Consider the following 22,309-nt stretch of genomic DNA (forward strand, 5'->3'; position numbering starts at 1 on the left):
TAAACCAGCGTGTGGATGTGTCTTGAGTTGGTGTCAGTTCCAACAATCCATCCAAACTTCTCATGGTAATGGAAATGAAAGTGGTGGGAGAAGTACTCTGACCTTTTACTTCAGCAAAAGTAGCAGTACTGCAGTGTAGAAATACTCTGTTACAGGGAAAAGTCCTGTATTCAAATCTGTACTTTAAGTATTGGCATCATAATAAACCTAAAGAACTCATTATGCAGAGTATTTTGTGTTGTTGATGCACCAGTGTGTTTGTCACAGCGGGGGATAATAACCTGGATCTGGCAACCATCTCCCGTTGAGTTTTGTTGTCGTTTTCCTGGAGCAAAAGCACGAGACAGACACATCAAGGTAAACACAGGTAACCAGGTCTGTGCCGGAAACGGAGTGTCTTCAACTTCAAAATAAGAGTTTGGCAAACGCGGGACTTATTTTCTCATTTAACCCGTGGTTGAAAGTCAAAGAGTATGAGGGACAAAAAAAGATGAAAGTATAAATACATACATAAATTAAAACAGCATTCCTCATCACCGAATGTATTTATTCTATTCTCAATTTTCATTTTATTTATTTCATTTATTAACTAATGCATCTGTTTATTTATGTATTTAAACATTTATACCTATGTCAGTTTTTGTCCCTCATAAAAGAGAGATTGTTTGGCAGGTGGTCAGGGAAAGTGAAGTAGATAGAGGTTGTCCAGCTGTTACAGACACTGTATTTTAATACAGTTGTGTTGTCTTTGAAGGTGTAGAGAACTGGTTTTCAAGTAAAGATGTTAATGTACTTTTATACATTAAAGTTCAATAATGCAATATTCAATACAATATTCAATGTGATCAGGTAGAGATGGATTTACCCCTAGGGCTCTTATAATTGCTGCTGATATTATATGAACAACATACACTTGAAAGATGACCACACAGTTAGCCTGGGGCTTTTGGGGCCTCTGGCTAGTTGCTGATTTTGCTTGCATTGGGAGAAAACTGGTTTTCAGCAAAGAAAGACAAGAAGACGATGGACAACTCTATTGATCTATTAAACAAGGATGTGGTCCACAGCTGTCTCTGCCAAAACCTGATTACTTCACCGCAATCCAACTTTGAGGTACATGTATTTTATATGTTTATTTAAATTCCATCACATTTCAGTGTGAAACATTGTGCTTTTTACTATCTATTACTTTGATAACTGATTTGTCATGTAATAGTCCACTGGCTACAGCTTCAGATTAGGTTCTAAACATAAATGTTTATTCAATCCTTAGTCTTCTACAATAATAAACAATGGGGCTGCAACTAATTATTTAAATTGTAAATTAATCTGACATCTGTTTCAGTTATTATATCCATATATATATATCCATATATATCCAGTGTAATTACTCCACATGCACCATCATGTCACGTCATGTTCGTTTTTTAACTGTCCCTGGATTCAGTAAAATATTATTTCAGGGGTAATTGAGTGATGGAATAAGCCCTTTATTTAAGTCCAGAAACTACTCCTAGAAATAATAATAAATGTGAATATGTCTTCTAACCCGGCTCACACAGGAGACGTTGCCAGGTTTGGCCTATCATGCTCTTATTTTGAAACCTTACCGGAAGCCGTGCCGTCTTCCGCCTTCGCTGCTCTCGGCCGTTATCAGCACAACAGATTAGACTTGGCCGGGGAGAAGTGCGACGACTTGACTCCGGAGCAAATTCTCTCTGTTTGTTTTTGTTCGTTTTACAACGTTTTCATCCCATTTTTTTCGATCGGGAATTTTGTCAGCGCTTGGTCCAGGATGGTTAAAGTGTCTTTTAACTCGGCTTTGGCCCAGAAAGACGTGAAGAAGGACGCCGAAACTCTTATTCCCGAGGAGGACAAAGTAGTGAGTAGAAAATGGCTAACTTAGCTTTCAGCTCGGTGAACGAGCCCGCAGCCAAACACAGAAACAGACTGTTCAGCTTTTCGCTTATTTTCAAACTGGTTCTTTAACTTGAACACTTTAAAGTGGCATCTGCTGTAGTTTATTGTGACTTTTAAGAGTGTTGTAACGTTTTTAAATGTATTAGTTTTTTTCACGTGTTGCGTTCCACGTCTGTTTTTCCTCAGTAAAACATAACATTTCTGTAGTTTTGTTGTGTCTTAAGCAAGTTACTAGAGAGTCTGTACCTTTGGGATCACGGTTCATAATCGCAATCAAATATCAGAATATGATTCGTCTCTTTAGGTGGAGGTTTTAGCTCAGTTTAGTGATGAAAAAGGCAAAAATCAACCATTTTTGTTTAGAAGTTTGACAGAAAAGTAAGCTAGCTTTCACAGGAAGAGAGAAGTTGACTAGCTGAGACTGTTTTAGTTGAATATAAATATTTTAACACTTAAATATATTAATTTCCTGTTGGTCAACTTATCATTTTAGGGTTTAACACTGCTCTCCACACCTTGTCCATTATGTTTTTCTGTGTCGTCTTTTTATTTCTGATCAGCTTTGTTCCTCTGTGGGGTTAGTTTGTAAAGAAAACTGGTTCAAAACCTTTTATCCTGCTGCTTCTTGTGTAAAGTGCGTCACCCCTTTAAAAGAGAAAGCAGACGAGATGAAAGGAGGGAGGGAGGAAGAGGGGGGAGTCAGAGATATCCATCACCCACATGCACAATTCATGCAGACTTTTTATGATCTTGTGCATCTTTCATCCTGATCCATTTGAGAGAAGAGTTTGGCGAGTTCTCCTCTGTAGGTCACAGGTAAAAAGAGGAAGTTACCTGGTCGTGGGCGTCCTGGAAGAGCTGCGAAATCACTTGGGAAAACTGAATATAACCATCCAAACATGAGTATAGGTTTGTGATGGTTTGTCTGTGAATCAGCTGCTGTGGATCTGTCTGGTGCAGAACAAAGTTTAATTCTGTGCTATTTAATTAGAATAAGCCAGGGTTTTACACTGCAGGTCTGCTGAGGCGTGTTGTGTCTTTCTCTCTGGGTAAAGTCCTGTAAAAACTCCACTGCTCCACCCTGTTGTAAAAGCCGTGGTTCTGTTTCCAACAGAGGAAGTTCCAGCTTTGTCAAGAACACAGAGCAGAGTACATGTCTGTAAATGTGACACAGACTTCATCTACAGTTTCAGTGTGTGTTGGGTGATAAGTATTTGCTGTTGCTGAGAAGTTTTAAGACTTGTCTGTGTGGTTGTTGTGGCTGAGTCTGTGCAGTGGTAATGTAGGTTGGTTAATGTTTTCCTTCTGGGGATTGAAGTCGGCTCAGATGCTCTATTAATTTGTGTTGTTGGCAGTTTATTAGGTACACCTAGCTATAACTGACGCAGTCTCCTTCGTGTGTAATGTTCATGTTTGTTGACACTGGTTTAGAAACGTGTTGGTTCAGCGTTTTTGAGGATGTGGTTGGTGTGTTGCTCTTGTCTGGAAGGAGTCCCGTCGCTCTCAGGCCCTGTTCACACCTGGCACTAACGTGTTAAAGACATTTTAGAAGGAAAAACGTGTGTAGGTTCAATATGCTATGTGTAGATTAGTAGATTCAGATGCTGCATCAAAGTTCACAGGCTGCCTCGTTAATCTTATCAGGTCCCTCCTTGGCGTTGGGTTGTAAGATCTGAAATATTGCCAAACAGGCGCTCTGGCTTTTTGCTTTGACACCAGATCCTCTGCCACCATCTTGTTTGGTCATTTGATAAGACTCTGCTACTATGCTGCTGCGTGTTACACATTAGAGTCCTGCAGGGATGATGTGTTTCTGGAGTCCAGTCCTGAAGTTAGCATCAGTCTGGTTCACAATGAAATGAGGATCAACTGAATTTTTGTTTCTCTTTCTCTTTGACCTCTCACTCTCTGTCCTTTTTTATCCCTCTTTCTTTCTCTTTCATTCTCTTGAAAAGCCCAGTTTCAACCATGAAGGGAAACCCAGGGTTTTCCCTTGGTGTCTGCAGGGTTCAGATGCTGTGGTAGAGCAGGGAGGAAACTGTTACCTTCAGACATGAACCAGAAGTGAAACAGATCTGCTCACTGATAAAGTGCGAGCTGTGTCCTGAAATAAACCCTTCCCTCTGGTAAAACTTGCTTGTAATGAATGGATTTGAACTGCAGCGTTCTCATCCTCCCACAGTCGTTTGACAGTGTAATGGCTGCTTAACTAAATTTCTGCTCAGTCGGATGTCTGTAGGCTGATCGTTGTCTACGTGGGTGTAGCAGTGCAGTGAGTGGATTCCTCAATCAATTTCTCTGACTCAGTGTTTCTCAGACTTCAGTCTCATTGAGTTCATCTCCTGCGTCAGCTGTAATTTTTGGCTGTTGGACAGATTTTCTCCCTGGTTCATTAGTTGGGGAGTCAGATTTATTAGTGACTAAGGGTGTTTTCACACCTCAGAGTCTGGGCCAAGCTACATTGCTATATTTCATCTGGTCAGTTTTGGTCTCATGTTGCAGTCTTGTGAATGCACTAAAGAAGTTTGGCTGACGCACCTTTGTCCTTTCGTCACCTGTGTGTCTCCCTATACTCGACACTGATTGGTTTATAGGCAGCTGTCCGTCGTCAGCGTCTTGTTTCGGGTCATCCTCTCAAGTTTTGGCAGGTTACTTTGGATTTTGTCATCAGACCAAATTACAAGCCAGATGTTTCATCTTATTTGCAACTAACTTTTATGTTGCTTGGAGTTATTTTTCTTCTTCTGCTGTTTAATGGGTGACAAGACTCTACTTCCTGTAATTGGTCTGAAAGTCTGAACGATCCAGACGAACTATGGTTCAGTTTGATCCAAACCTGGACCACCACTTCTGGTTGAACCAAAATTTGATCAATGACACCCTTCACTGTTTAGGATTAGATTGTGGTCCGAAGCACCTTTCACACCTTCTGTTGTGGTTTGGACCTTGGATCAAGTCACCTTTTATCAGTAAACTGGAAAGTTCAAAGGTCCAGACCGAACAAGGTCGGAGTGAAAGAAGCCTAACAAGGTGTGATACTGCTGAATTTGTTCTTTCTAGTTATGAGTCTGGTAACAGCACTTTGTATTAGCTGTAGTCTGCCTACAAGTGAGAACAGCATTGGAGCCAATCCAGTTTTATTCAGTGAACCTGTATCGGCCAAAATAAATGACAGTTATAATCTGATCTGTCATTTACCAATGTTGAGGATCAGGTGCACCTAGCGTTTCTTGAGCTCCAACTAATCCCACAGAGAATCGCTCATTCTGCCACTTGAACTTTCAGTAATTTTGGACTATAACCTTCAGTATTTGGATCAAAAAAACCTCAACATTTGGGTAATGTGGCATTGGACCAGAGTGTATCTGCAGATAACCAGTACTAAAGGACTTGGATCAGGACGTTTGTGTCGATCTTTAGCAGCTTAAACAGGGCTGAAACTGCTCAGCTAAACCTGTCTGCAGCTAAAGACAGTTGCTGAGACATTTATAGAGACAGAAAATAGACCAAGCTAAATATTTAGGCTGAGCATGTCGTCATGCTTGGTTTAGCTTCTCCCTGAATAAGTCTTTACCGGGTGTGTTCAAACAGGGATGTGGCCGTCTTCCTGTTGAACGTGAAGCTCGAGTGGGCTTCATTCTCTGGCTGCAGCCAACGATTACTTTCATTATCGATTCATCTACCGGTTATTGTCCTGATTAATCCATTATGCTTTCGTCTATAAAACACCTGTCACGCTTTCCCACAGCTGCTTCACATGTCTGGCTGTGTCTTGTTCAGTAGAAATTGTCCAGACCTCAGGCTTTGAAAAGTTCTATTTAGATTTTTCAGATACAGCATGAGGTCTCTTTGTGCTGTGTCCACTCAGACTGGATCAGATCGGGTTAATCAGCATCTTATCTGTGCTAAACACAGTTTGACTTTGTGCAGATTAACAATTCGTTTCCTGCTGCCAGCTTCGATCTTTGTGCTGACTCTGCTCGTTTAAAGATAATGACCAACTAGTTTATTTCCCCAACCTTTGTTCGATACCAGAAGCATTAAAAAGTCCCCTAATCTAAAGTGAGCTGCTCTATTTTACCAGTGGTGATTAACCCGCTGCTTATTATTTGGTCAGTTAATTCCCAGAGTGTCGTCTTTCAGGCATGTTTTGTTTGTAGCTGTTTGTCTTGTAATTATTTTTAACATGTTGAAGTTGTTTCACCACTGAGTTACAGACCTCCCTGCCTTAATGTTAATCATTTTCACACCAGCTTTTGCATTTTAGAAGTTTTTAAAAAGCATTTTTCTGTGTACAACGGTTTTATTCTTAGATAACCTTAGACCTGCTCATTATGTAACTATATGATCAGACGGTTCTCTCGACAAAAACCGAATTATTCAGGTTTACTGTCAATATGAACTGAGTTACCGCTGGAGTACGTCAAGATAGCTGCAATAATAATAAACATATATTTTCATAAAGCAAGCATACATGTCCGCTTCCATGTTAAGAGTATTTAAAACTGAAAAATCTCTTAAGATTCATTTAGAACAGATAAAAAAATGTCTGATTAATTGTGAGTTAACTGTGGATAATCATGTGATTAATCGTTAATAAATATTTTAATTGATTGACAGCCCTAGTAAATATGATATTTTTAAGTTCACTATTAGCATGACAACACATATAAATCACAAAATTATTATTCTCTGTAAAGTCAGGGGGAGCTGTATATTTTATGGTCTTCTAGCTCTGTGTGTCACATAACTGTTTTGGTCCAATCATGATTGAGGGATCATGGCTGCGATAAAAACAAAACCAAAAACGAGGTCTGAATTGAACCTTGTTTTATTGACTGTTGTCGTGTCTGTCCTGTTTATTGTAATGACAATAAAGTTGACTCAACTCAGGTGACGCCTCTAAAGTCCAAGTCCTGTTTGTCCAGCTGGAATAAAAAGGTTTGATCACAGTGATAAGAAATAAAGAAGAGCAGCAAATATGTTTGAGAAGCTGCAAAGAGCAAAGGAACACCAGGCAGGATGAAATACACATTAACAGGGTTTAAAACAGTAAAATAAAACAGGCAGAACTCCTATAGAGAATCACCTGTTGACCATCAGCATGTAGGAACACCTGAGCTGATGTCACCGAGTGTTAACGCGCCACGCCGTGCTCAGCTCTCTGCAGTGAAGATCGACATCAGCGACTGGGAATGTGAATCCTGCTCGGCCTGCTGCAGGTTCAGGTTCAGCTCATGTCGGTACATGGCGGAGGAGGAGGTGTGGTGTACAGCTCTGACAGAGTCAGGATAAAAGTTTCTTCTCTATAAATGTAAAGGTTTTACAGGAGCAGGCTGTATTCAGAGCTGTGAATGCTAACGATGCTAAAGATGCCTTATTAAGACATGCTGGCTGCTGCTGACTGTGGGGTGTGAACCTTTATTTTTACACATCCGGGTGAAGAGCTGCATATAAACACTTGTTGCTGTGTCAGGACATGACTTACTGTTGAATTTAATCAAGTTTAACCATAAAGGTTTTATGTTTTTTGAGCATGAAATCATCTGTGTTGTTGAAATATTACTTTATAAACAACCAGTCAGACTTCTCAGAGACATTGTACGGTTGAAAAGATTACAGATCAATCATATATTCTTCTCTTTAAGTGTATTGGCAGGTAGCATTTGTGCGGCTTGTTCCCAGTTTGTGATGACAGGAGTAATCCTCAGCTCGTCAGTGGCTTAATTTGGGTCAGACCTCACACAAACATATGGTGGCAGTGAAGGCAAAGCTTCTTCAGGCCCTGAAGCAACACAATTTCCCAGTTTTGGGTCAGACTTTAAACCAGTTGGCTTTATATACTGAGATCCATGTAGCCATGTAACTAATTTACTCCAGTATTTTTGAACCTGATCCTTATTTTCCTGTGTTTTCCTATAGAAACAGAGCGTTTCATTAAAGAGTCAGATCCTTTCTGTTTAACCAGAAACATCTCTATATATCTCTACCAGACTCCATTGACAAAAACAGGAATTTAAGACAGGAGCTGCTGGAATACCACTGCCTCCATCTGTTAGTGTGTCTGTGTTACTGTGTGGTACTTTTACTTCAGTAAAGTATCTGATTACTTCTCCCACCACTGAAAGTCACACAGTAACACAGACACACTAACAGATGGAGGCAGTGGGATTCCAGCAGCTCCTGTGTCCTGCTCAGTAAAATCCACTGTTTTTGTCAATGGAGTCTGGTACTGATATATAGAGATGTTTCTGGTTAAACTAAAAGGCAGGAGCTGAAATAATTAGTCAGTTAATCAAATTAAAATGCTTAACATTTCCTAGTTGTGGCCCAGAAGGTTGACTGATAATAGTTAATACTTAATATTGATTAATAGTTAATTGCAGCTGCACACTGTTCTCTATGTGATGGTCTGTACCTGCAGCAGGACACATGGAAATAAATGTTAATTATTTCCATCTCTGGCATCACTTTGTTTATGTAAATCACACAGCGTCGCCTCGGTTTGTACGGCTGCACTTTTGTACATTCGACACCAAACTTGTATTCTGTTTGAATACGTCCAGAGTAAATCCATGTTTCTCCTCTCTGATGTGAGGAGCTCTCTGCCCGCGTGTCTTCTGGTCGTCGTCTGAGGCATGTGGACTGCTTGGAAAGGATTAGAGTCTAATCGGTCAGATAGAGGCTCAGTCGGAGAGCTTTAGCTGCCTCCCGCAGGGCACCGACCACTAAAACTCAAGAGGAGGGGAGATTAACTGAGTGGGCAGATATACAGGGAGCAGAGGACGACCTCCACCCTCCTCCATCCTCCACCACCACCACAGCAGCAAACATCTGATCTGTTCCAGCCATAATCTGGAGTTTTCCAAATGTTTACGTACAAGCTCTGCAGGTGATGTTTCCCTTTAAAACGTCCTCGTCTTCCTGTGTGTCCGCCCTCACCGAGGATGGAGTTTCATGTGGTCTAGACTGAAACTGAACCTGTCCTGGACACTGATACTCACCTGTCTCCACAGAGACAGGAACCCAATCTGCTCTCAGGTGGACTGATGTTCAGGACTGATCTGTTTAAAGACCTCTACCAACGCTGGAACACTGAACTGTGTTCAGGATCAGGGGAAATGGAGAATAGTGCTAATATATTTACACATAGTTAAATAAGCCTCAGTAATCAATCAGCAACTGTTCTGATGATCGACCAGAGCTACAGTGTAGAAAACTTGATCCCTCCTCGTTCTTAAATGCGAGAATTTGCTGCTTTTCTTGGTTTTAAACTCTAGGAAATGAAATATTTTGGAGGTTTGACCGTCACTCTCCAGAAAATCATCTGATAGTCCATAACGCTCAGAATCATCAGTGCAGGCCACGTTTAAAATGGAGTCCAGAGACAAAGAAATCCTGAGAGATATTGACAGATACAGGACATTAGGTAATTATTTAAATACTGCAGAGTCCAACTGACAAGTAACATTCAAGTATAATGATGTTACCAACCATTAGATTTGTTCCAGTCTAAAGAAAATGATATTGTTTCAGTGAAATTCAGATACATGTAGGAATGCACAATATGACCACAGTATATATCACAGTATAGTACAGTTTATAGTACATACAAATTCAATGAATTAGTAGTTTATATATAATGACGTCATGGAAAGGACTGTTTCTTTTTTTGTTTTAGATTATATACTCAATGTGATTATTTTTCTCCCTTTTATTTAATTTTAATATTTGTTACATTAATACCACATTATAGTAAATACTCAAAGATTTTAAAGCAGGGAGCTGTAAATTTAGTTCATAACTCGCTCAGACAGCAAACTAGCTGATCAATTCCGATGACTGATTCCTTGTTGCAGTCATTTTAAAAGCTAAAAATGTTGAGACATTTGTTGGCTCCAGCCTCTTACATGTAGGATTTGCTGCTTTGGTTCTGGATTGTTGGAATAAAACGAGCAGGGAAACGGTGACGAGCTGCGGCCCTGAAAATAAATGGAGAAACGATGATGAATTATTGTCCAGCCTCAACACAACACACACACTGACCGTAAAACCACGTGAGAGTCCACAAATATGTCTGTTTGTTGTGGTCGTCTTAATGTGGCAGCCGGTCTCCTCACACTTACAGACACACAAAGAGAGTCATTGTGTTGCGACTGTGTGATGTGAATACAGACCTCCAGCAGAGAGTAAAACCACCAGGAAACCTTTCAAAATAACACCAAACGTGTCAACAGGTCAGAGGTAAATTCATCTGCAGAGGCATTTAAACAGCTGAGCAGAACCAAAGAGGAAGAGGATCGAAACAGACAGCTGCAGACTGTTTGTGTTTTGTTTGTCAGAGATAAAGAAAAGTCTTAAGTTCATGACAACAGGAAGTGTCCTGTACATTAAACATTCACACTCTGCTGCACTAACAGTTCATTTGAGACAATGTTAAACTAAAAACAGGTTAAAAGAGCATGTTAAAGGTGTTACTGTGATGTTTTCTGAGGCTTTAAAATGATTGAATAATTAATGAAGAAATGAGGAAATTAACTGCGGTAGTTCCAGCTCTCATATGAATTACTGACCTTTTTTCCAGCTATTTTCTGACATTTTATGATAAAACAGTTGATTAATTTATCAAAAAGTAATCGACTACACAGGAAAATAATCAGGTGAATCCTGAATAAGTTAAATAATTGTTTGTTGAAGCCGTAAGCTGTTTTCTCCACATTTTCAAACACACCAAACTCTAAAAACCCCTACAAACACATATCAGGATAGCAGACAAAACATGCACATAAATATATCAAAGCCTGAAGAAAAACAAACAGAAAACCAGTTCAAGTCATCAAAATGTATGTTATTAATCAAGAAAATAAATGGAAGATTAATCAATAGTGAAAAGAATTGATAGTTACTGCAGAGTTCACCTGGCTTTTCTGCTTAAATGAATAGTTTTAGCTTCTCAGAACTGAGGTTTTTCTGTTTTATATCATTGAGTTTGGACTGTGTCAGACAAAGACAGACATTTTTAACACTGTTTATTTGCATGTTAACGGTAATACCCTGAATCGATCATATAATCATGCAAATGTTGTGCCAGGGTGTGTGTGTGTGTCTCTAAACTGTACACATTGTTCCTGCTCTGTGTGATGTCGCCATACTTTACTGTGTTGACATACGAGTGTGTTAATGAGTGTGTGCGTGTTACGGTTATGAAATGTCGGTCTGAAGGCCTGTCGGGTCTTGTTGCCGAAGCGTTGTGAAACAGGAGGATTGCTGCATTAGGATCCAGAGAATAACTGGAACCTGTTTCTAGAGAGTTTTTCTGAGTCACAGTTGATTTGAATCAGAGATGATCTCAGTCATTTAGTACTGACAGGTTCTCTATGGCAGCTTTGATTACACAGCAAACACAAAAAATTCAAATTATAATTTACATGTATGAAAAAATAAAATACAAACAGACTTTAACTGTTAATTTTCTGCTGCTAGGGGGTCTCTCAATCAGAACAGTAACAGAGAGTTTGGTGATGTTGTGAAGTAGCATAGGATCATGGGAGTTTCTTCAGTGTCAGTGGTTCAGGAGGTTTTTACCAGGAGCTGAATCCTCCTCAGAGGTCTCCTCCTCTCCACAACAAACAGAGCAGCTGATTCAAACCAATCAAAATCTGAATAAAACAGCTTCATGTTAAAAGTCAGTGTTTCTCCGATGTAGTTCAGTGAACTTGAACTGTAGCTAACGTTAGCTCAGCTTGTTCCTCCGATAACTTCAGATTCAGACATCTGGTGACTAAAAGCGCTTCATTCCTTTAAAATATAAGGTTAAAAACAACCAAAGACCTAAAAATATATATTTTAAATATGAGGCCTAAAACTAGATAAAAAGTCAATTTTCAAGTGTTTTCAGCCTCTCAAACATGAGGAGTTCCTGCTTTTCTCTGTTTTGTATTGCATTACACTGAGCATTTTGGGGTTTGTAACATCAGTCAGGCAAAACAAGACATTTGAAGAAAGCATGGATGGACGATTTCACAATTTTCTGCCATTTTATAGACTGAATTAATTGATTAATCAGAAAAATGATCAGATTAGTCAATAGCCCTGAAGGAGTGTGTGCCTGCCAGACACAGTTCAGGGCCTTAGAGTGTCTGAACTGAGCGGAGCTGTTTAATATTTTGAAGATGTTCAGTGAGTGGAAACATCCTCTGCTTTCTGTTGCAGTTCCTCTTTTCTTTTCCCTCGAAGTCAAAAAGAAACAACCTCCACTCTGCAGGAGTGAGCCCAGCTTTACAGCTGACAGACAAAAGCCTCAACAAACGTTCTCTTTTAGTTTCTGTCCACCGTCAAACACAGCACATCTATAACACCGCGACTGTTAGCTGGTGCTGCTGCTGCTCTCAGCCGGTGAACACTTTACTTCACTTCCTCTTGTTTTTCTCACAACTAAAACATGAACTTGTTGGTTCCTCTTCTGATAACGTTCCTCCTTCTCCCTCCACCCGGATTATCGCCTTTTAGAGAAGCGTTACACAATGGTTGGGGAGTTTTGTTATGCTGTCTGTAAATTGAGGTGAAGGTCAGAAAGGGCTGACAGTCAGAAAAAACCTTTTCCTTCTCTTATTTCTGACTAGGAAATGCTGACTCACGCCCCACATCAAGTTCATTTTTCCAGATGGTATCACTTTACTGAGCAAACAAAGTTCAAATAGAAGTGTTGTCTGCTGATGTCGGGAACATGTGTCCTTAACGATCACAAAGAAGTCTTAAAATAGTTTGCTTGAGAAAATATGCTCGTTAAGTTTGACTTCCATTGTTTTTCCTGTCTCTTTAGTTACATTTTCTGACTTTATTAGCTGTTTATTCTACCAAAATGTTGTTTCCTAGTCTTATTTTTGAGTCCAATTGATGAAAATACAGTAGGAGTGTACCTAATAAATTGCAGTGTAGATGAATTGAATCACTTTCCCTGAACGGGAGAATCAATATATTTAACTGAAGAACTTGAGGAGCAGTGTGTAGGATTTAGTGGCCTCTAGTGGTGAAAACGTAGATTGCAACAGACTGAATACCTATCTTGCATTTGTGATGGACGTCAGGTGACAAAATGGCATCTATTGCATTTGCTTGTCTGCCAAGTAAAGAGGTTTGTTTTTATTTCATCTTTTGTACACAAGCTATGGTGTAAAAATGCGAAAAGGCCTTCAGGCCTTTGTCTGTTCTGGGCTGTTCTGAGCTACTGTAGAAACATGGTGGATTCTGTGGAAGAGGACCCACTTCCCTGTGTAAAATGATCAATCATTAGAAGCTAACAACAACACAATGATTAATTTTACATGACTATACACTATTAAAAATATACTCATATACAGTGTGTTCAGAAAATATTTAGGCCCCTTCGCTTTTTTCATATTTTGTTATTTTGCAGCCTCATGCTAAAATTGGAGTGAATAACGACAAAGCAAAAACAATGAAATTAAATAATGTAAAAATGTATTAAAAAAGAAGAATTTACTAAAAAGGAAAAACTGAAATTTCAAAGTATTCAGACCCTTTGAAACCCATTTCAAATTGCATTTTATATTCAATTTCTGCCAGTAGATCCCTGTTAATGTTACACACTGATAACTTTAAAACTTGGGTTTGATGTGGATTTATTTCATCACTGGAGTAAAATGCTGTTAAGACAATATAAGACAAATGTGTTTTTGCATCTGCAATGTCATTTTAAGTTAAAGGAAAGAGAAAATATGCGGTTAGTTAATAGTGCATAAATTACTTGTAGCAGCCTTTAATTATCCTAATGTGTCATGGCTTGGGGTGGGATAAAAATTAAATGTTGAGCTGCAGCTCAGCCAGATTTTCTTAAAATATAAAGTGCACTATAAATAAAATTTATTATTATTATTATTATTACACACTGCATTTCCTCAGCTTCTCAGCAAAACACACAAAATTTGAAGTCAACGGGATGAGTGGTTGTCGAGCAAATCGAAGAACAGACTGACATTTATTAGTAGGATATCTCATAAAATAGATAATTAGATAAATAGTTGGAGACTGATGATTGTTTAATTGAAAAATCCAACACTTATTGTTTATCATGACAGGAAATTATCATCAGTTCTAGGTATGGAGTAGGAGTAGGCTGTATTATGGTGACCGTGATAAATACATCATGTAAAAGACCCTAAAAACAACAGAATTTCTCAGTGAAACCAGGGAAAGTGTGTCGAAAACAAACTCTGAAATACTTTTGTCAGAGTTTCTGAAAGTAAAAGCACATGTTCTGTTTTCAGACCAACTAAAGAGTCTTGGTGGTGGCTGATGGAAACCAACAACAGAGCAGCAGCAGACCTTCAGAAACGTTAATGATTCCTGGCTGTTCACGTCGATACAGACAAAGCTCTTCTGGTGTTCAACAGGAGACTTGTTAGGGCTTGTCCTGAAAGAAGTTGTTTTTTAATCCACCTGGCCAGAGTCCACCGGGTGATAAGACCCTGGTTTCCTCTGTGCTTTTGAATTTTTTATTCCCAGTCCTCTCGGCTCCAGAAACACTACACTCTACGAGACAGTCAAATGACATAAACAGAACTTTATGTCTGTACATATTCATTATATTTATGGATCCTTGAAGTCTAACAAAGCTCCTACCTCCATTAAAGATTCATAAAGCCAGTTATTTGAAATATAATTTCTTGCTAGCAGAAGAATTTCTTGCACAATGCTTTGTTTCTTTGTGTATAGAACGGTGCAGTGATGATGTGTTTCTGTAGTCCAGTCCTGAAGTTAGCATCAGTCTGGTTCCCTCCACAAAAAGCCAGTGGGATTTTTTCATTGTGTTTTGGATTATTCCAGAAAATAAACAGTGAGCAGCTAAAGTTTCTGATCCTTCAGGTTTAGTTGATCAGATCATCTTCACAGATGAACACCACTGTTCTGATGTTTGAAGTAAGAAGCTAATGTTAGGCTATAAACCAACTACACCACGGTCACATGACGTCAACGTCTCCACCACTAAGCTTCCAACTGGTCATTTCATTTAGCTCTGAGCTCTTCTACAAAAGCCTTTCTTCTTAGAAAGTTAGTGAGAGTTTGAAAGAGCGTGAGTAGAAACACAACGAGGCTGTAAAGGTGGACTGGTGAGTAGATGGGTTTTCATGTTAACGTCCCCGACAACCTCTGTAGTCTCATTTAGACACTCGTTAGCAACCGCCTTTTTTAAGACACGTAAAAGCTTCAAACATCAGGAGTGGGGGATTTACTGACCCATTTTATGTCCGGAGAATCAAACCTGAAAATGTCTTGAGCTTGTGTTAAAACCACAGACCTTATTTCAGACATTTAACCAGAAACACACTGACTCTGGGACGAGGGAACAGGAAGTGCTAACATGCTAACATGCTAACGTACTTCCTGGTTTTAGGACTCATTCCAGCTCCAACTCCAATATGAACCATAAGAAGAAACTCAACATAGTGGCTCAGAAACCACACTGCCACCTAGTGTTTTGGTGGTGTAATTGCAGAGCTGTGTTAGTCAGACAGGTGTATAAACCAAACGTTAGCCTGAGGTAAAGCATAAGGTGACATCTTTTAACAGCAGAGTGTTTGAGTCCAATGGCCCAAAAACCCTAAAATATTAAAATCACTAACATGACAAGCGAGTAGAGAAGCGTAGTCTCACATTTAAAGGACCTTGTAACCATCAAAATGTTGCTATTTTTGCCTAAAAAATGACTGAAATGATTGATTGATCGATTATCAGAATAGTTACAGATGAATTTTCTTTGGATTAATCGTTGCATCTGTATTTTATACTCAAGAAAACTTAACAATAAAGTAGATAGTGAAACCTGTAGGTAAAGTTAACATAAGGTCAACCAATATATAGTAAAATAAAAACTAGTTTTAGCAGAGTGAGCGGACCACATAGAGCTGACAGTGGTGAGGATTTATTGCCATATTTAATCCACACACCTTCACTTTCTCTCTCTGTGTTTTCCAGACTTTCACTTTGTCTATTTTCCCTCTGTGATTTGCATTGTGATGAGTCACCCTGTTGCTCTGTGTCTCTGAGAGGGGATGTGGAGGCCTCGTTCATCCAATCCAGACAAAGCCTTTGTTTTCTCACACACACACACACACACACACACACATACACATATACACATGTACGTCACAGCCTGGCCTCTGGTTGTTGTGGCTCTGGAGAGTTTCCAGGCTGCTGGCAGCAGGTCTGGCTGTTAGAGATGGAGGTTTGACAGCATCACTATCTAAAGCTGGGTCCAGGTCTGAGTCCACTTCCTGGATCTTTTTAGGTAGTTTGTCTAGTGGAGAATGAAGATGTATTAGTTTGAAGAAGATTAATCAAGTAATCTATTGATGGATGAAATGAATCAAAGGATTTTTCACTTGATCTACTCAAGAAGAAGTTCTCATTTTAACATGATGGACGATACATGAATATTTAAGCAGGGACTTGTTCCTTTGCACTCAGCAGTTGTTTGGTTGATGTTGGTGAAGTGAAACCACTCTTTGGTACATTGAAGTCCAGGCGGTCTGCTGTGTTCAGTACACCTGTGATGCTCAGTCTGTTGATCAATTAAGCAACTATTTTGATAATCGACTAATTATTTCATTTATCAAAGAAAACCAAACATTTTCTGGTTGAAGCTTCTCAGATTTAATGATTTTCTTTGTGGTATTTCACTGTGAACTGGTCGGACATGTGAAGGCATCAGCTCAGGCGTTATAGATGAGACAGAACTGATTGATTGAGATATTAATTACCAAGTTAACTGATGCTGAATGTAATAAATAGCCCTATACATCACCTTTTTGGGTCTTTGCAGATGCAAAAGAGACTAATCTGTGTCTGAGCAGCCAGTGGCTGTTGATTTCTGTGGTTGATGAAGGTTCATTTTACGTCATTATACTCTGTGCACGCTGGTGTTGTGCTGTTGTTTAGGGAATAATCGAGTGAATAGCTGAAATACTGGGGGTGGTTCTGGGGGCTGTGGAGCAGGTCTTGTGGACATGTGGATGTTTTAAACACTGTCAGTTTTGCAAAGAGGAAAAAACAAATCTAAATGTTTGACCTGAAAGAGGTTTATAACGGTGTTTGTTTTGTGGATGAAATACAGAAGAAAATCTAGAAAAGGAACGAGTGCATTCAGATAAAACACTAGAAATTAGCAGCGAGCGACTGGTAATAATAACAAATGATCTCCTGTTGATCTGTGGAGTCTAATCAGCCGTCTTCTCTCCTGCAGGATGCAGAGGCAGCTGTGCCGGTGCGTCACCAGTCCCGGGCCTGGTGCTGGTGCATGTGCCTGGGTCTGGCCCTCATGCTGTCTGGAGTGGTGGTCGGAGGAGCCTACCTGTACCGCTACTACATCCTGGAGGTGAGCAGCCAGCCCCAACAAGGGTGGGACAGCAGTGAGGTAAAATGAACGATGACCGCAACAGTTTCAGCACAAACTCAACACTGACTGTCCTGACTGTGGGATCAGTTTCAGCCCTGTGTTCTCACTTCTCTCAAATCAAGAATGTAACTCACACCTCACAGGAGAAAATGTGACCTGACATGAGCCGACAGGTGGCAGCAGGTAAACGTCAGCCATCACTGGGAGCTGGGTTATGTCCGACTCCCACTCCAGTACTGAGGCAGGTCTTAATGATAAACAGATCACACCTTCTCAGGGTGTAGAAGGAGGCCAAAACAGAGACAGACCAGAAAACACCTGAGTGACAGTCTGCTCCTGAAGTCTTGTGGAAGTTGTCTCTGTGTGGATCAGAGTTACTTTTAAAAGTAAATTGGTTCGTTACATTAAAGGAAACCTTAAAAGTACTTTAGCATTACCACCAGATTAGGCATCGGCAATGTCGTGATTATTCTGGCCAAAATAATTGCGATCAACGATATCATTGTAATAATCATGAAAATCAGCTTTAAACGTCAACGTTACTATAACTACACCAACACTTGCTACAGTAACGTTAGTTCATTTCATCTGGAGTTGGGTGAACTGAGCTGGATGGTTGTCATGGAGATGAGAGCTCAGATTGGAGGTGTTGGACCTGATTCAACTTCCTTTTGTGGAGGACACAATGAGCCGTCCCTGTTTGACAGACTCAGGATAACTCTCTTAAGTCTGAGGCTGGATGTGTAGTTGAGGGGTTATGGCGTAGCGGTGGACGCTACACTGCACATAGAGTCGAGTTAATCTAAAAATAAAGAAGAAAGCTCAGGAAGAGAAGGATGATGTCAGGTAGACTAGGTCTCCAACATGTCGCTGTTTAGTAGCTCGCCTAAAGCTTCAGAGGAGACATGGATGGTACAAACATTAAACAACACAGCCTCATGCTGTAAACCTGCTGCAGCTACAGTCCACCTTTACAACAAACAGGAGGAATGTTGCCATGGATAAAGTGAACTGCACTGAGGGCTACAACACTGTGTTGATAAGCTGCTAATAACTAAGTTCCCCTTGTCTTTCCCAACACCTGAATGTGTTTTTTGTCCTGTTTGTGTTGTCGCTGCAGGAGGGTCAGGTGTTTGTGTGCGGGGTGAACTACCGTGAGGAGGACTTCATGATCCGGGAGGAGGAGGAGGTATGTTGAGCGCATGTGACATGAATCCAGCAGAATGAATCATTACAGACTGAGTGACTGATTGATTGAGCTGAGTTACTGACTGACAGACCTGCAGTGGACTCTCTGTGGAGTCAGTCCAACATTCAGATGTAGAGTATCAGAGGTTTTCTTGCCTTTCCTTTTCCTTTACAGTTTAGTTGGTTTATTTAGAAATCCCAACAGCAGAGCAGCTGGTCAGTCTGTTTCCAGCACAGCTAAACAATCTCAGTGGCTGATGAACTGGTTTACCTGGTTTGTAGATGGAGGTGGAGCTGCCAAATCAGTTCCACCTGAAGCAGCTGGAGGAGAGGATCCGGGTCCTGGAGAGGGAGCAGGTGGAGCTCATTAACGTCCCTGTGCCTGAGTTCGATGATGGAGACCCCGCAGACATCGTCCACGACTTCCAGCGGGTGAGACGCCTCAGCACCAAGAACAGGAAGATAGGAATCTAAGTTTACAGGATGTGAATGTTCTGAGTCGTTTTCAAGGTCGTTTAAAGTTTGTCCTGTGTCTCAGAGGTTGACTGCCTACCTGGATCTGAGCCTGAACAAGTGCTACGTCATCCCACTCAACACCTCCGTCGTCATGCCTCCCAGAGACTTCCTGGAGCTGCTCGTCAACGTCAAGGTAACAGACGGCTTCTGCCATCAGACTCACCAGGCAGAACAGATCCCAAAGGAAACTGTTCTACGCCTCTATTTAAGGATTGGTATCAGTGGTGACTATGATTTCCTTCTTCCAGACTCTCTCTGTAACATATCATGTCCTTCCCTCTGTCCAGGCCGGCACCTACCTGCCTCAGTCTTACCTGGTCCATGAGGAGATGGTGGTGACCGAGCGCCTGGAGCACGTCGACCAGCTCGGCTACTTCATCTACAACCTCTGCCGCGGCAAAGAAACCTTCAAGCTGCAGCGCAGAGACAGGATTCTGGGTAAAGACACTAGCTCATTCAATACTTAATCATCATATTATTATATTTATTACATTGTGTTCATATCAAAGTCTAAATTTAATTTGATGTGACATGTTTTAGCTTTAAGGCAGTGCTTAACAACTGCTGATTGGACTTACTGTAAAGAAGCTAACTGCTAATATCTTAGTTTACGCAGTACACATGCGCAAAACTGTGTCATCGATCTATAGCAGTGGGACTAATACCGATCCCTGAGGGACTCCTTTACCAACCGTGTGTCTTGTTGTCTTACAGGAATGCAGAAGCGCGAGGCTCTGAACTGCCACAAGATCCGTCACTTCGTCAACACGTTTGTGATGGAGACTATGATCTGTGAGCTTTAAGACACCTCGTCTCCTCACAACTGCTCTTAAAGTCACTGGCGTGCAGTGAGATTGTGTTTTTAATCCTCACCTGTCTTTTTTCTCTGTCCTTTACTTCAGGTAGTTTGAGTGAGTGAGAGGAGTGAAATGTGAAGCTGTTTGGTAAATACTTCATTGATTGCGAAATAAAAAGGTGAAGAGTCGTGTATTTTTCCACTTTCTGTACGGGGGTCTTCTTGTTATCTTTTCAGAAAATAACCAGCTAAAAGTCAGCTGAGTATAAAAATAGTAAATTATTTTAATCAAAGTAACTGCATCTGTAGCATGAACATATATTGTAATAGACATGGGTAAATTTACAGTTTGCCTTTTCTTTAAGTCCAAACAAAAACAACTTTTATACCACTCATCCGGGTTTTTGAAAGTCATCAGTCCAGGGAGACTTGTTATTTTGTATTTTGTCTGCTGTAGCTATTAATACACTGCACCTGTTCTTTCTTAACTGGAAAATGGTCTTAAAATAAGAGTGTGGGACGTGTGTCTCTCTCTTGTTTAGCTTTAAAATATGTCTGTAGAAGTGCTGAGTAAGAGAAAAGGAAGTGCAGAAATAAAATTCACAGCAGAGAGAGTTCACAGGAAACACACACTTGTGTTAAAATCTTTTTCACAAGGGTTGTCTGTCTTTTTTTTGAATGTGTAATTTTTTGGATAACTCTTCTTGTTGTACTAATTTGTGTATATAATCTCTTTAAAGATATGACCAGACCAACACAATAAAGAAAACAGAAAAAACAGATGTTGTCTGTTGTGTGATCACCTGTAAACATGGAACACATTTTTATTTATTGTGAATTTACAGTTTTTAAACATTTTTATTTTGTGGATGATACTGATGATAAACCTGTCTGTGTTACTGTGTGGTACTTTCACTTCAGTAAAGTATCTGATTACTTCTTCCACCACTGAAAGTCACAGTAACACAGTCACACTAACAGATGGAGGCAGTGGTATTCCAGCAGCTCCTGGTTAAATCCCTGTTTTTGTGAATGGAGTCTGGTAGAGATATATAGAGATGTTTCTGGATCTTCCTCTTTAATAAAAAGCTCTGTCTCTGTAGGAATCCTATCATCATGCTGTCAGACACTGAGAAGAACAATCTGAGTCTGTCAGAGACAAAACAAGACTGAAGTGGACAATCAATCAATACTGCTCTGATTCCAAAGATTTGTGTCCCTATCAATCATTTACACCCAGAAACATGAGGAAATAAGACACAGGTTCAGAAATACAGCTGTTCTACTTTAATGTAGTGAAAAGGACAATATTTCCCTGTAAATGTAGTGGAATAGAATGAACTCTCAGCAGTTAGCTTGAACGTTAGCATCTAGCTCACAGAGCTGCTGTTGTGGCTCATTTCCTTCAAAATAAAGTGCCCATGATAAGTGCAGTGGTTTGAAGTTTTGCTTTCATTCCTCTGAGGCATTCGCTGCTCAGGAAGTGGTCGGCTTCAGAAAACTTCCTGTACATGGTGGTGAATACAGTGTGTGAGAGCAGGTACAGACTGTTCTATGAAGTACTTTTACTGTGATACTGTAACTGCATAATACTTGTGTACTTTTACTGCAGTGGGAGTTTGAATGTGTGGGCTCATGACTGCATGCGTGCAGCCGTCACCTCAGAGGACTGACACGGGATCAGCTGTCACAGCGGGCGCTGGGCCTCCCTGTCATCTGATCACAGTGGAAATTTGCTCTTGATTAAAGCTCTAATCGGACGGACCTCGCGCAGAGGGGGATCATGGGAAACGGGCCAGGTGCTTAGCAGTGGAGGGGTCACCTTGTGGAATTGGAGAGGAGCACGCTGGTCACATGACTCCTGCTCCACAGACTAACTCCATGTTCAAATCACAATTAACCACACTCATTAAAGCTAAGTCATTTCTATCTTTATTTATACACAGCTACAGAGTTTTACAGGAGAGGTAACAGTGAACAGTAAAAGGTGTTAAGTAAACTTCTCTAGCAAAACCTACTGCTTTAATTCGACCTGTCCCTCCTCATCTTTGTCTCCAGAATGTACAAAGTTTATGCTCCTTTAAATGCATATCAGAGGGACACATTCTACTGTTCACAGCTCTACAGTCAGCTCTGTATGTTCAGATGAACACGGTGCATTGTTGTGGATTAAACTGCTCCTCTCCTTCATGTTTGCTTTGCTTGTTTTCAGCTGTTTGTGCTCAGTCCTCTCAGAGCGTCCTCTGCACGTCACACGTTTATTTTTGTTTGTACTGGTTAGGTTAAATTTGTATGAGTGAATAAAGTCGTTAAAATTAGCTCTATGCAGCAGATTAACAGTTTCTGCAGGTACATCACAGTATATTTACACAGTGATACAACACACACACACAGACACACACAGCTGCCTGGCATATCATTCTGGGGTGTGATGGCTAAAATCTGACAACAGCAACCTGATCTGTGACTGTGAG

The 22,309-nt window shown here is 40.4% G+C and overlaps 1 protein-coding gene across 2 annotated transcripts; it reads left to right on the forward strand.

The window, feature by feature from the left end:
• Nucleotides 1–1,643: 1,643 nt before the first annotated feature.
• LOC108896320 (integral membrane protein 2B) lies at nucleotides 1,644–20,615 on the forward strand. Of its 2 annotated transcripts, none has more exons than XM_018695395.2 (7): nucleotides 1,644–1,882; nucleotides 17,183–17,353; nucleotides 18,456–18,524; nucleotides 18,806–18,955; nucleotides 19,062–19,172; nucleotides 19,327–19,477; nucleotides 19,754–20,615. In XM_018695395.2, the coding sequence occupies exons 1-7, from the start codon at nucleotides 1,796–1,798 to the stop codon at nucleotides 19,840–19,842; spliced, it is 828 nt and encodes a 275-aa protein (XP_018550911.1). In that variant the 5' UTR covers nucleotides 1,644–1,795; the 3' UTR covers nucleotides 19,843–20,615. The 2 variants fall into 2 exon arrangements, with proteins under 2 accessions (XP_018550911.1, XP_018550913.1); XM_018695397.2 differs by having other exon boundaries at nucleotides 1,645–1,882; nucleotides 17,183–17,314.
• Nucleotides 20,616–22,309: the final 1,694 nt, after the last annotated feature.

Source organism: Lates calcarifer, linkage group LG1 (assembly GCF_001640805.2).
Source record: "Lates calcarifer isolate ASB-BC8 linkage group LG1, TLL_Latcal_v3, whole genome shotgun sequence".
NCBI lineage: Eukaryota > Metazoa > Chordata > Actinopteri > Centropomidae > Lates > Lates calcarifer.